At 39.3% G+C, this 14,769-nt stretch overlaps 3 protein-coding genes across 4 annotated transcripts; 2 read left to right on the forward strand and 1 right to left on the reverse strand.

The window, feature by feature from the left end:
* Positions 1–121: 121 nt before the first annotated feature.
* Positions 122–4,351, reverse strand: LOC109055596 (fez family zinc finger protein erm-like). Of its 2 annotated transcripts, XM_042759673.1 has the most exons (4): positions 3,923–4,351; positions 3,417–3,568; positions 3,019–3,130; positions 122–2,696 (listed from the first exon to the last, which is right to left on the reverse strand). In XM_042759673.1, the coding sequence occupies exons 1-4, from the start codon at positions 4,185–4,187 to the stop codon at positions 547–549; spliced, it is 2,679 nt and encodes an 892-aa protein (XP_042615607.1). In that variant the 5' UTR covers positions 4,188–4,351; the 3' UTR covers positions 122–546. The 2 variants fall into 2 exon arrangements, with proteins under 2 accessions (XP_042615607.1, XP_042615614.1); XM_042759680.1 differs by lacking the exon at positions 3,923–4,351 and having other exon boundaries at positions 3,391–3,558.
* Positions 4,352–5,659: 1,308 nt separating this feature from the next.
* On the forward strand, positions 5,660–9,333 carry LOC109055597 (zinc finger protein 813-like). Its single transcript, XM_042759691.1, has 4 exons — positions 5,660–6,340; positions 7,247–7,374; positions 7,536–7,644; positions 7,737–9,333. Exons 1-4 carry the CDS (start codon positions 6,064–6,066, stop codon positions 8,795–8,797), a joined length of 1,575 nt encoding a protein of 524 aa, XP_042615625.1. The 5' UTR covers positions 5,660–6,063; the 3' UTR covers positions 8,798–9,333.
* A 1,289-nt stretch (positions 9,334–10,622) lies between these two features.
* LOC109055598 (zinc finger protein 394-like) lies at positions 10,623–14,350 on the forward strand. Its single transcript, XM_019072791.2, has 3 exons — positions 10,623–11,432; positions 11,655–11,773; positions 12,128–14,350. The coding sequence occupies exons 1-3, from the start codon at positions 11,150–11,152 to the stop codon at positions 13,220–13,222; spliced, it is 1,497 nt and encodes a 498-aa protein (XP_018928336.1). The 5' UTR covers positions 10,623–11,149; the 3' UTR covers positions 13,223–14,350.
* Positions 14,351–14,769: the final 419 nt, after the last annotated feature.

Consider the following 14,769-nt stretch of genomic DNA (forward strand, 5'->3'; position numbering starts at 1 on the left):
GCATATTAGACCATCTGTGGTATCATACACTGCCACCCAGTGGTTGATATGATTTCATTCTTGTCTGCGTCATACTAGTATGAATAGATCACTAAAGAATAGACCACTTCAAGATAAATTGTGTAGCAAATTATTTTATCATTTTACACAATTATATTATCATTTTACAAAATGACACCTATGGTGTTTTACTGATATCTATAGTAAGATGGACAATAGAAAAATACTAAAAACAATATACAACATAATAATAATAAAAATAAACAAGCAGTTTACAAGTTTCACATCGACCAAAGAATAGAAAAGTCATCACATTATATTACTTCACATTTAATTAGTACTTAATTAAAGCACTGTTTAAAAAAATTAAGAACGCAACTTGCTTTGCTTGGTATAAGAAAAAGAGCATGCACTAAATTAAATGCAATGAAGCAGTTAACATTTTCATTTTTTTTTTTACTTTTATCTTTTAAAAAAGGCATCTTCATAAATTAAAGGGGGAAGATCAACCGAATGCTTAATACTGAGCAATCCAAATTCTTTTTTTCATGTAACATGTTGTGTGTTGACATGTTTCTTGAGATGGGCCGATTGTGTAAAGCGTTTCCCACATTCCTTGCACTCAAACGGTCTTTCCCCTGTGTGGATGAGCTTGTGTCTTTTAAAATTGCCTAGATCCACAAATCCCTTTTCACAGTGGGGGCAGACGTAGCGTTTCTCTCCTCTATGTCCCTGCATATGCATATTCAGAGCGACTCTATGTTTAAACTTCTTCCCACATAGAGTGCAAGAGAATGGCTTCTCGCCAGTGTGCATTCGCATATGGGTAGCCCGGTCTGCCTTGGCCAAAAACCTCTTTCCACAAACTTTACAAGGAAATGGCCTTTCTCCAGAGTGAATGAGCTGATGTTTGGTAAGGGTAAAGTGGTATACAAAACTCTTTCCACACTCATCACACTGATACCGCTTCTCCTCTGCATGGACCTTCATGTGCCGGTTAAGACCTCGTACACTAGGAAATGCTTTTCCACACTGGGAACAGGTATAAGGTCTTTCGCCTGTATGAAGTCTCATGTGGTTCTCCAAGGCAGATGCATTGCTGAGGACCCTTCCACACTGGGGACACTTCGTATTTCTCTGCAGTGTTTTGCCCGAAAGTTTTGGTAATAGCTGATTTGCATTATTAGAGCCAGAATGTGGTGTTTCACTAATCAATTCATTCTGTACCTGAACCACCCTCTTATCCTTGACCAAAAGAGTGCCGTCCTCATCTGCAGGATCTATTTGTCTGGATTTGGAGCAAATCTTTCTCTGTTTTCTCAGTCTAGACTGGAGTGTAGGGGTGTCATCATCTTCCGAGAGGTCTTTGTCATTTCTCTCTGTGCAACATGAGGAAAATGGTACATCTGCTTCGAAGTTGTCAACTGGAGACGCAGAGGTATTTAAGGATGGAATGGGTACTCGCCCTAAAACAACGTTAGCTGAAGTGGCAGCTTGTTGCTCCTTCAGTGTTAGCAGAGGCGCAAACTGCCCAGATGGCTGAAAATGGTGCATGGGTGCCTGCTCCGGGGCATCTTGTGGCGTTATCACAACGGGTGAGTGCAAATGCAAAGTATCAAGAGATTCAAGCAAACTTGGCGTATCATCAGGTGGAGGAAAAAAATGGTCTGGAGAAGAGGAAAACTGATCAGATTGTGGCGGATATTGAGATTGCGTAAGAGGAGGTTGAGGTGGGTTTAAGGAGACAGATCCCTGAACTCCGTTAACTGGAATGTGCGGAGAACTAAATGGAATATGCATTGGCAGATAAGAAGGTGGCGTCGCCTGAACTGGATTGTGTGGCAGAACCAAAGGGAACTGGAATGATGGACTTGAAGGCACAGAATGTGCTGGCATTATCTGTGGCAATGCAAAAACTTGGGATTGAGGGGGAACAAGACCGGTTGAGAGAATCCGATCCTGGACTGATGGAAGGGTATTTGGAGCTGCTGCGACAGGAACGTGTCCTGATGGCACGACAGTGTGTACTTGTGATGTCACCTCTTGGGCTGGTGTTTTGATGGATTGTGGTGGAAAGAATGGTGGTTGTGTAAATTGAGATGAACACTGGGTTAATGGTTCATTGGCCTGGTTTAGCGAGGCAATGGTTGAAAGAGTTTTCTCAGCATGTGAAACCAATGCCTGAGGTCTCTGTTTTGGGGAATGAGGCGCCGCTACTAAGACTTGGCTTGGGGGAAAAGGATTTAGGTAGGTGTTTTGACAGATATTTGACCCCTCTTTCTGAGGGACTACTGTCTGGTTTGATGTTTGAGGGTTTGGCTTTGGGTTTGGTCGACGGTGAACTAATGAAGCTGTTGGTTTGGTTTGAGGTACTGATGGAGTGCCAGACAGCTCAATCATTGGCACAGACAAGTTAACAGTGGAAGCAGGAGTCTGGGTCGAATTGGGAAGTACTGAAGAAGTGGATGTCTGTGCTGGTGCACTGGCATTCTGTCTTTTGTTTTGGGAAGACAAGCTTTCAGTGTTTTCCAGTGTCCTTTTAGATGTACCTTGGATGGGTTGTATAGTCTGATTGGGTTTTTGACCACAGGAATCCACTCTGCGACTACAAGAGGAAGTAGTCACTGGTCGTGGTGACTTTCCTCCTTGGTTGCTATGGTGCCTAGTTATGGTTTGCAATGCTGGCGGTATCACAACTGTGAATAGAGAGGTGAAGATGCAGAAAAAGAACATAAGGAGGACAAAAGTTTCAAATTTGCAACTTGAGTCCTCAACAGATAGATTAGTTGAGTATCTGAGTGGTGTACATTACAAGATGGGGTAATTTCATCTGCACTAGTTTTTTCAGTGTTGACATTGGTCCTAATTGTGAAATACAGCTCATATATATTTCTTGTCAATTTAAAAAATTGTATAAATATGTGTGCATATTTTTGTTATTATTTGAAAAGGATTGCCTCTTATATGATAATTATATTTAAATAGAAGATCAGTTGAATATGTGAATGACTCTTGTACCCCTTTCCATGGTGTCCTTATTTGGCTCTCTGCGCACCAGTATTGGTTCAGCACCCTCTTGCTTTAGTAAAAAGTATCCTGGTGCATAGCTGTTGCATTCAGTCTCTTGAGGCTGAAGACACAGAACATAAAATCATAATGTATAAAGGGGCTAGCTTTAAAATATTAACCACTCCAGAAAGATCAAATATAAACATGAGATGTAAATTCAATCCTAATTGACCTCACCTCACATAGCATTTTGATATTCAGTCAAGTCTCTAAATACTGAAAACCCTTGCTGAGAGGGAATATGACCTCAGTCTGTGAACTTTGTTGTATCTCACAGCATAATTGACATGCAAAAGAGAGGAAGGGGGCATGAACACTTACTCTTCTGTCCTATGACCTGTCATTACCTCTTGTTTGACGAGTAGCAATGCAAGCTGTCTGTTTCCATCCTCACTGGCACACAGATCTATGAGTTTATCACTGGTAATGTCTCCCACATTAAGACGTTGTCCTATAAACTGAAGGGGGCTGCATCCACGGTCCACAAATGTGGGCTTTTCTGTCAAATGAAAAGAAGAAAAAAAAACCCCCACTGTAAATAGCCCTGTTGAAAAAAAGCCTAACCAGCTACAAGCAAAACCCATTCTAAAACCAGCCTAAACATCTTATCTAGTTTAAGATGTTTTTAGGAGGGCATACATTACAAATCACAGATTATGAGAGAAAATGTATATAAATATACATATTAGACATATGCATAAAAAATTCCACAGACAGAAAAAAGGCAATACAATTGGCTTTTATGTATTTATCATCAGACTTCATCTAAGCCGTTAAAAGTCGTTATATATTCCAGGAAGTGTTTAATGCACGCCATAACTCAGGAACACACTGTAAAAAGAAAAAGACTTACCACACTGCACGCCAATATCACGATGTTTAGAGACATTTCCAGTCCTCCCAGCTTCAGATAGTCTCTTTGTGTTCTGGCTGGATGAATCGCCTGTCTTCGTGATGACATTCTCTTGTCTCAGCTGCACCAATTCCGCTTTCAAGCGCTGCAAAGTGCCATCATAAAGTTTTGTCGCTTCCCTGACAGCAGTCTGTAAAATTGTTTCCATTATGTTTGTGAACTGGGCCTGAAACCCGTCATAATCGTCCGCGCTCGCATCGGACATGGTCCGATTCGAATGAAGTTAATTTTATAGAGCAGACGTTATGGTGCCTTTGACACAGTCAACGAGAACACAGTGACGCGGCCAGGGGAGGGCTGATACTTCCGCAATGAATGTGAAAAAGTTTTATTTATAGACTACTGTGAAGATAGTTTGCGGTCTGCTTTTAATATGACACTAAAACACACCGAAGTTCTAAGCAATGTATACATGTAAATGTCTTCATAAGGGAGTGAAACAAAACCTAATGATAACTTACTGATTATTTGTATTTTCCCCAAAGTCCAGCGTCTAGCCTATATCTTAAGTGTTTTTATGAATCAAGAATACATTTAAGAATGACAGTGAACAAAATAATGTCTTCAGAATCCTTCATTCATGTGAAAATTGGACACAAATTCAAATAACCTGGCTCAGAGGAAAATATAAATATCTTTGTGGCATGGTTAAAGGGAAATACATGACTTCTTCATCTTGCAAGTAGGCTATTTTGTGTGAAAAGCAAAACAGGCACTATTTTTTAGAATCAGCACATTCCTTTTCAGCTATCCTATCAATAACTGAAGTCAACTACTTGAAGTTTTTAAAAAATAGATTTTGGGAGATTTTACGCCATAAAATTGATTATAACTGCATCCTTTCCAATAGCAGGCATCTAGAGCAGTGTGCTTCAAGTTTTTTGACTCCAAGGCTCCCCTTAGTCCAAGACAACATTCAAAAGGCCCTCATATCTCATGGTACTTCCGTTGTAATAAAAATAAGTAAACTCAAAAATATAATGTCAGTTTAGTGTTTTAAATCTGCGTTTGTAGTGTTTATTAAATAGCATTTTGTTAATATACACTGTGCTAATATAACTATTTAAATGACTTATTTGGAGACCCCTTGAGGTTTGCAGAGGTGCCCTACATTGTTAATAATATAAAAATGACCTTTTTTATTTTTTTGCCTGCGAATTTGCACCGTGACTCAGTCACTATTCACTTGGAGAATGGTGACAGGGGCTGTCATTCTTGCCAAAGTCTACTTGTCTGTCTCACAGAAGAAATTCACATAGGTTTGCAACAAAATGAAGGTAAGGAAATTATTCTGAGTAGAAGTAAACAGTAAATGTACGGAGCCCCGCACATGACATGCAAGAAAAAATAAATAAATCGTGTGCACGATTTACTAATTCGTTCCCTCAATGTACTAAAACGTGCACACAATTACTATTGCGTTCCCACAATTTACTATTGCGGTAAATTAGTAAATTGTGCGCACTATTTATAAATCGAGTGAACTGAATAGTAAATCGAGGGAACGCAATAGTAATCATGTGCACGTTTTAGTACATTGAGGGAACGAATTAGTAAATCGTGCACACGATTTAGCCTACTATTTTTTTTCCTGCATGTCATGTGGGGGGCTCCATATAAATGCGTGAACACTCTTTTCATTTTCGGGTGTACTGTCTCTTTAAATTTGTCCCACGCTTCCATGCGTATGTTTGCTTCAGGAAGTACTTCTAGTGAGTCCCAGTAGGACGAGAGCAAGGTTTTGGATCGGCTCTGATTCTTCGCGTATCGTTTATGTTACAATGTTTAAATGTGACTCTAATAAGAGAACAATAACCAGTAGTTAGAGTAACACAATAACAGTCATCGCTAGCCTTTCCTAGCAAGTCTATGGACTAGTGCAGATTTGACCAAATTAAAAGATGGTTCGATAACACACTGCAACCGTTTGATGTAACAATTTGGTTTGAAACGTCTAAGTTAACGAGGTGGAGCTTGAGGATAAATTGTTGTCGTCGTGCTTGTTTATGCAACAAAGAAAGTAACGTTAGCTAGACTACTCTAGGTTGGTTTAAGGCTTTTTCATCCGTTTTGTCATCATAATGTCCGAAGTCATTCACTCGTTTCAGTCACAGCTGTCCGGGGTCATGGAGACCGTTTTTAAAGCTGCCATATTTGAGATCACCCGTCTCGTGGATGAGAGTTTCGTGAAGGAAGTGTCCCGTGGTCGAGAGCAGGTAGAGAATCTGAAGAAGAGGCTCCAGTGGAGCGAGACCAGACGGAAAAACCAAGAGACGAGTGTGAGGAGTCTGAGGTGTGCAGAGTGTGACAAAGCCCGTGTGTGTAGCGAGGATAAAGAAGAAATGCCACCACAATCAGGTTTGTTCACAATTCATATAAGGCTCAATGTTGGCTTGATGATCACTATATGTTATGTTCTACAATAAGGAAATTTAATGGTTTTATAATCAATAGGACCATCATATTTTGTAATGAGTACACCTTTAACATTAGTACTTATAACACAATACGTAAAATCATATTGCTTGTTAAATTATTTAACAACCTTAAACATTTGTTCACAAACTGTGACTATTATAAACAGTACTGTTTAATTTTTTTTAAACATTTTTACATTTTATCACGATGCAGTACAGCATGGTGCTAGCAACACCAAGATCATGAGATGTATAGTGAACTGAACTAGGGGTTTAACCGATGTGTGTTTTTCAGGGCTGATACCGATTATTACAGATCAAGTAGAACAATAACCGATATTTTGAACCAATATATATGTATGTCAAAATGAAGAATAACAAGGGCTCTGACAGAAACTTTCTTTAAATGCTTTTAAATAATATTGGCGAATCGATTTTGAAAATGACTGATATGATAACCATAAAAATGCTTAATATTGGCCCAGATAATTGGTTGACCCCTAAACCGAGAAACTGTCATAACAAAATACATTAAAAAATAAATACATTTCAGGTCTGTGCAGTTGCTTTTAATTGGCCCACAAACATCATAATCGTAGTAGAAATTTTGCAAGCACGTACTTTGCAGACATGTTCATGACCCTAAATGAGAAAAAAAAAAAACATCATAGGTTAAGTATTTCTGTCAACTCAAAAATGCAAACTCGCCACACAACATAAAAGGAATTGTTTAAATACCCTTACGTCATTCCAGACATATGACTTTTTTCTTCTGTCCCTTTAAAGACCATTAAAAAACTGTGTAATCAATGCCCTCACAGTTGCATTCACCCTTGACCACATGTAGAAAATGAACGCAGCCTCAAACAGGAGAAAGTTCCAGATGGGAACTGGGGAAGCTGTGAGTTGGAGTCTGACACCCTTTTGGGAAAAGAGAGGTTAGAAGACCAAACCAGCTCCAGTAACACAACAGAGGTGAGTCACCTCGTACTGCAGTGTTTCTCAAAACCTGAAATATAATGCTGTGAAGATAAGAAAATAGGGATTATTTTCTAAATGCACGTCGTTGATCTTAATGTGAACAATTCATCTGGGCATACAGTACATTACATTTTCTGTCTTTGTGTTCTCTGTAGGCAGCAGGCAAAGAGGACAGGAAACTGGACTGCGTATTGAAAGAGGAGGCCCTTTATTTCACAGCCCGTAATAAAAAGCTTCAGGATGGGTGGCTGTTGGATACTGAAGGTATGATTTAAACATCTGATTACTGCTTTAACCCTCTCACATTAGACTGTGTTTGAACATTAGAAATTTTTTTTCCATGTTTGGTTTTCCAGGAGCTGAGACATCAGATTTCTCAGCTCACAGTTACAGTGAGCAGGAGCTGCATCAGATTCAGGAAGAGTGGAGCTCTGGACTTGATCAGACTCCTGACAATGAGACTTACGGAGATATCACAGATGTCCAGGGCCTGGCGTATCCAACACGCTATGATGCAGAAGAGCTAGCCAGCTACAGTGGGCATGAACTGGAGGTGGGAGACCTGGACGGTCTCGGAGAAAGAACTGTTGACATGTTGGGTAATTCAGTATCGGTTGCGGTTGGGCCTGAACAAAATGACCTGGACCAGGAAAGTGGGAGACGTCACAGCTCTTCCATTAAGAGTAATAGAGGAATCAGAGGATCTTTACCTGTGCAAGTCAGCCCCCAGACAGAAGACGTAGATAGAGACATGCACTGTTTACTTATTAATGCAGATGGCCACTTGCAAGACATAAATTCCTTCACTGAAGTTCGCAGTGGGGTTGCGGGAGGTGCTGGGCATAGAGGACACTCACTGTATGTTGGGGACACAACAAGGGGTGCAGTTTATAAGGGACATGCATTGAATCCCTCTCTGAAACCTAATGTTGGACAAGCGCTCTCCACTTGTGCAGCCACTTCCCACCGAGTCGGTTCAAGTGCCGCATACATTTGTAACCAGTGTGGTAAGAAGTTCACTCAGGCCTGCAACCTAAAAGTGCACCAGCGTGTCCACCAGCAGGAGGGTCTCCACTTGTGCAGCCACTGTGGGAAAGGTTATTCGTCCTTCAGTGACTTGCGAAGACACAGATGCAGTCAGACCGGAGACAAGCCCTACACCTGCACACTATGTGGGAACAAGTTCAGCCGATTGTGGAATCTCAAGCTGCATCAGCGTATTCACACACAGGAGAAACCCCACAAGTGCACTATGTGCAGTAAGAGCTTTACCCGGGCCGACATCTTGAAAGTCCATCAGCGTACCCACACAGGAGAAAGACCGTATTGCTGTGGGATCTGTGGACTGAGCTTCAAACGACTGGATCATCTCAGGTCACATCATCGCAAACATAGTGCTGACCAGAACAATCCATGACAACCTTACAGAGTTGTTTGGGTTAATAAATTGTTGAAGGGTCATAAATCCAGACTGGACATGATGATCAGACAGATGTTTGCTCTGAGTCATAACATTGTTGCTGTGGAACCTCCCATTATAGTTATCTCTTCTATATGATTTATATAAGGTATAGTTTACCCAGAAATAAATATAATTTACTCACCCTTAGGTCAGTTAAAACCTGAATGACATTTTTTTCCCCTCCATATAATCTGTTTGGTTTCCCAGCATTTTTCAAATTATTGTCTTTTGTGTGTTAGCAGAAGAAATATAGCAAAACAGATCTGAGGATGAGTACATGATGACCGAATATTCATTTTTGGTTGAACTATGCTTTTAAGTTATGCTATGGATAATATGGCCAACTTTGCATCACTTAAAAGTGTGAATATTGTTTACTTGTGATGTAGAGTGGCCAGAGATTGTCACTTGCTCTTTATAGCCTTATAGACTGCAACACTAATTTTGAAAAGTTGTTTTATTTCAGTTTATTTTAATAAACCTACCAAATATATATTTGTTCAAATATGCAATCTGTGACATGCAATATGAGTCCATTTTCAGTTCTCTGCTTCATCAATTTAAAGATTTATATGGTTGTTGGTTGATTAAATCCTCCAGCTGTTTATTCCAAATGTTTACTTTTTATTTTAATGAAACAATCCTCGGTTTCCTCATGTAAGGAATAATTGCCAACAATTGGCAACTGAATTATATATAGAGAGAGAGTAATGCACATACAAAGTGCTAATGTGGCCATGAGAGAGGAATTATAACGCAGTTGACAGACCTGTAGTTTGCGACTTCATAGATGTGTGTTTACTGGAAAATAATTGCACACCTTAGAACAGGGGTCACCAAACTCGGTCCTGGAGGGCTGGTGTCCTGCAGAGTTTAGTTCCAACCCTAATTAAACACACCTGAACCAGCTAATCAAACTCTAATTAGGTATACTTGAAACCTCCAGGCAGGTGTGTTGAGGCAAGTTGGAGCTAAACTCTGCAGGACACCGGCCCTCCAGGACCGAGTTTGGTGACCCCTGCCTTAGAATGTCTGTCAACCAATCAGAATCAAGCATTAAACAGCCCTGTGTTATACAACTTAAAAACATTTTGAGTAATTCTGCGCACTGTATAATGTAATGCAACTTCTCGTTTTATACGTTGGGTCCAACTACGAGAGAAATGAAAGCATGTTAGAATATTTATAATATCATAAAAGTAAAACATTTTGTTTAGCTGTGTGTGAAGTGTGTTATCTTTTATTTTACAAACGAACTCTCCTATTGTCCAATGAGACTTAAAGCTACAATTTTAGTTCCTTTCACAAATACATCACCATTGTGATTAGAACAGTTTCATTTTAGTAACAAAGAGATTCTATTATAGTTTTTAATCATATTTTGAATTCGTTTTTATTTTCGTTTTCATGTAAGTTTTTAGTAATTTTGTTGTTTTTGTGATTTTTTAATGTCTAGTTTCAGCTAATATTTATTTCAGCACATAAAGTTAAACTAAATAATAGTTTAATTTGTTATTCAATTTTTTTCAGTTAACGTTTAAGTAACGAAAATATGTTTTTCTTTTTATGATTTTAGTTTAACACATGCTGATTATCAGTTGCTGTGTTGCTGTCTTCTAAATACTGCAAAATTAGTTTTCTTAAGTGGGAAAGTGATGTGGTTTAGAGTAAAAGAAATAAAATTATATTATAAATTATTGTATATGTGTGTATATATATATATATATATATATATGAGTTTATTATATAACGAAGCAGGTAAAAGGTGTTCTGTCGGATTTACCGTACTGTCCAACAAGGCCACCGTACAACCCGTGACGTCTTCCACAACAACATCATTGTCCATCTACTCAGCTGCGCTTCGTCCTGACCTTTTTATACAGTCTATGGTCCTGACGTGCTGAATGGTGCATTAGTCACACATCTAGTGATTCACACACTCACAAAATAAACTAGATGGTATGTACTACAGTTATCTAGACATTATGCGACAGCTACGCGCGCCTAAAGGACGTTTATTTCTGCTCGCGGTTTATACTGTCAAGCAGATGCAATGAGCTCGATGCTAACACTGAGGATTTTATCATCGGGGTTTGATCGACTGGCCATGAAAGTGTGAAGTGCAACATTTACTGTGAAATTAAGTTCCAAAAATACTAATGTGTGAAATGAGTACTCAATAGAAAATAAAATATTTGAGATCGAAATCAACATGGGTGGTCATTAATCTCATGATCACCGTTGTCTGTATGCATTCAGCAGTCAGTTTATCTTTATAAGAACGAGCTCGAGTAGATCGGACACAGGATGACGGACACGCTGGTCGTCTCCTTCCAGACCCGGCTGTCTGCGGTCATGGAAACTGTCCTGAAGACCACCATGTACGAGATCACCCGGCTAGTGGAGGAGAGCTTCTTGGAGCAGATGGATCGAGGCAAACGGGAGGCGGAGGTTTTCAAACGGAGGCTGGTGTTGTCGGAGGCCAAACTGAGAGAACGTGAGAGGTTTAAGAGGGTGAGGTGTGTGGACTGTGGTCGGACAGCAGTGTCCAGGAGGAGGATTCTACACAGAGCTCCCGAATCACAGAGCAGTAAGTACAAACATGGCTTTCCAAGAGGACCGTCGCTAGTTATGCAGTGCTTACTTGGGTCAGTGATAAATAAAAAATAAGAATGTGTGTTGGCTGTAGTTTTATACATTTATACAAAATGTTAATGCCATTTTCAATAATTACTTAATTAACAAACAAATGTTTTTTTTTTTTTTTTTAAAGTACAAAAGTAATGTCCTTGTCTTCATTCAATTTTTATAGGTTTGGACCACCCACTTGTTGTAAAGCAGGAAAATGTCCCTGACAGTAGCTGGAAGTGCAGTCCCAAGGGAAGCGCAAATCAGAAGAAGCCTTCAGCAACTCCAGAATCTAAACAAAATGTGTGTATGGTATTGTTTTGCTGGTAATATCTAATGGCCCAGAAGACAATTGTTTTTTTGTTGTTGTTTTTTTTTTTACTTTTTTTTGAGTGTCAGAGAGCATATGTGAACTTGAGGGAAACCACTGTCATACAAAATGTCAGTTAAATCTGATAAACCATTTTTTTTTTTGCACATGCCATTTGATTTGATATCATCTAATGCAATAAAATGCATGCATTTTAAGCTTTGGTAAGATGTCCAAATACTTAAGCCAAAAACTAGGTAATTGTAGTTTGCTGAGATGTTATGTTAAAAAAATATGTTATTATAATTTTTGAGTGTTTTATAATTCATGTGTTTTGTGCATGACAGACTGTTCAAGTGTGTGAACCTAAACGTGGAGGAGAAGTGAAAGAGGAAGCAACAGAGGCTAGAGACCCGCAAGCTCGTCTAGTGATACATCCTCAAATACACAAACAAAAAGATCCTCTGAGCGTTGTTAAAGAGACCAATGGACTCCGCAATCCAGATCCTGACCACAAACCAGGTGGCACATCCTGCACAGAAAGACCAGGGGATGAAGATGAGGTCAGACACAGAAACCTCCAAAAATGGTTTGAACCTAAAACAGACCCTTCAGCACGGTCTTCTGTTTCACAGCCAGAACCAGTCAGGAAATCAGTATCTTCAGAGTCTCCGGGTTTGAGACCGCAAGTGGGCAGCATAGACTCAGGGCCTGTTAAACAGGAAGTTGTAGTGATGCTTCCACCAGACTGGGAAGATATGGAAAGGATAAGGCCTCAGGTGGTTTCTGCTCATAACAGTGCAAAGAAAACACAGTTAGATCTTCAGCCCGGAGATCCTCTCACCTCTAGACCTCAAGTACAGGAGCGAGTCTCGTATCCTGCGCCTCCCATCAAGGTTCAGAGCCTTGCTCCACAAACCATGCAGCATCTCAGATCACCCGTTAGGAAGAACACAAAAATTCTTCTACATCCCAATTCAGTTGTGACGGATCAGATAGACCGGGTACAGTCCATCTGCAAAGCCCTTCCTGCTACAAAACCTCCTCATGTCCGTCAGTATCCTGAAGGAGCCGCTACAGCTGAAAGAAGTTTCAGTACTGTACACCCAGGTAGAAATCTGCCACAGATGGTCAGTATGAGGGTTCAAGGGGACACGCGGCACCATTCGGCAAAGACACACAATTGCAGCCAGTGTGGAAAAGGCTTCTCTCATCTGTGTCACCTCAGAGCTCACCAACAGATTCACACAGGTGAGAGGCAGTTCTGCTGTACCATCTGTGGACGGAGTTTCACCAAACTGAGTAACTTGAAAGCACATCGCAGGGTTCACACTGGTGAGAGACCTTACATCTGCACAGACTGTGGGAAAAGGTTTACTCAGAAATGCAACTTGAAGAGACATCAGCGAATTCACTCTGAATTCACTCACTCTAATGTATGACGAGACATGGAGGTGTGATAGTTGTAGAATCTGTTAATTTACACATTACACATATTAGTTGATGTTTCGTTGACTGGCTAATTTATTTATAAAACTCACAAAACTTTCTGCATTTTTAGATTCTCAAAAAACTTGACTCTGTATGATTTATAAGCTTGTTTCCTCATGGCGACCAAAAAATGTCCCCACAAGGTCAAAATTTAGTGGTATTGCTATCCTTGTTACTATTACTTATCTTAGGGAATACAAGGTACACACACACACACATTCTGTATGCAAAATCCATTTAAATTATTATATTTTAAAAATATATATAATTTCCTTTTTAATTTTGGGGTGAAATACGACCCGGGCAGTTTTGAAATTTTCTATGCTTATTCACGGTGGTTTGGTGGTTCCTCTATTTAAAGTGTTTATCTCACTTCAAATAGGAGTTTTACAAGCCTTTATGAATACAAGACAACTACTCAAGTATATACTGTTAAATTAGATCCCTTTTGATTTGTTTGTATATTCAGATGCGTAGCATTAGCTCTTTGAAATGGTGTGCACATATAATGTGTGTTACTGTTTTTTTTTTTCTTTTTCTTTTTCTTTAAGATACCCAGTGAAACTGCTTAAAGAACACAGTTATGTAACTATTACAGTAGTTACATGTTCATATTTAGATGTCAATGGTTGTAGGTTCAAACCTATGCAGGGGGCCCACGAAAGCACCTGCTAAACTTCAGATAACTATTTTGAAATGTAATGGCATGTTTCCAGTGTTCTTTAGAACGCAAAGAATGAGTGACAGTATAGCTGGTACACTACATTCAAGTTACTTTCTCATCTGTTTTTAGTTTAATATCTTTTGTTGATTTAATGACACACACTGAGCAAACTTTTCCAGTAATGCATGCAAACAGATTATTTGTGATTCAGGTACACCACAGTAAGCCATGTACATTACAGGCTCAATGACTGTAATTACAATTCTTTTTTTTTTTTCTGTGAAAATGAAAAATCTAAAGGATGAAATTGTATTTTAAATGGACCAAATGGCAGGAAGTTCCTGTCTCCATTTCTGTCATATACAGTTGTTTTGTAATGTTCATGTCAGCAAAATTAAATACTTCTCCATCTGTTTGGTATGTACATGGGTCATGTGTTGTTCTCATGTAGACACATTCTCCTTTCCTACTGCACTTAATAAAATAATACTGAGTGGTTACAGCACATAATGGAACATGGTACGACACTTTTTTTACTGTGTTATCCAGTTTTTTTTGTGACGCTTGCTATTTGGACACACACAATCTCACATGATTTAGAAAAGGCTAAATGGTCACATTCAAAACCTTATAAAGTAGGTCTTAAAATACTTTTATAAGCAACTAGGGAATACACAGCCTATATGGCTACAGTACACAGACATCTAGTGGCTACACTGTGGACATGTGTTTTTTTCTATTTCTCCCACCAGGTGGCATCATTCTGCCTTCCATGAATTAGATAAAAAAAAGCATTTGCTATATTTTAAACGTAAATACTGTATACAATGATTG

Source organism: Cyprinus carpio, chromosome A1 (genome assembly GCF_018340385.1).
Source record: "Cyprinus carpio isolate SPL01 chromosome A1, ASM1834038v1, whole genome shotgun sequence".
Lineage (NCBI taxonomy): Eukaryota > Metazoa > Chordata > Actinopteri > Cypriniformes > Cyprinidae > Cyprinus > Cyprinus carpio.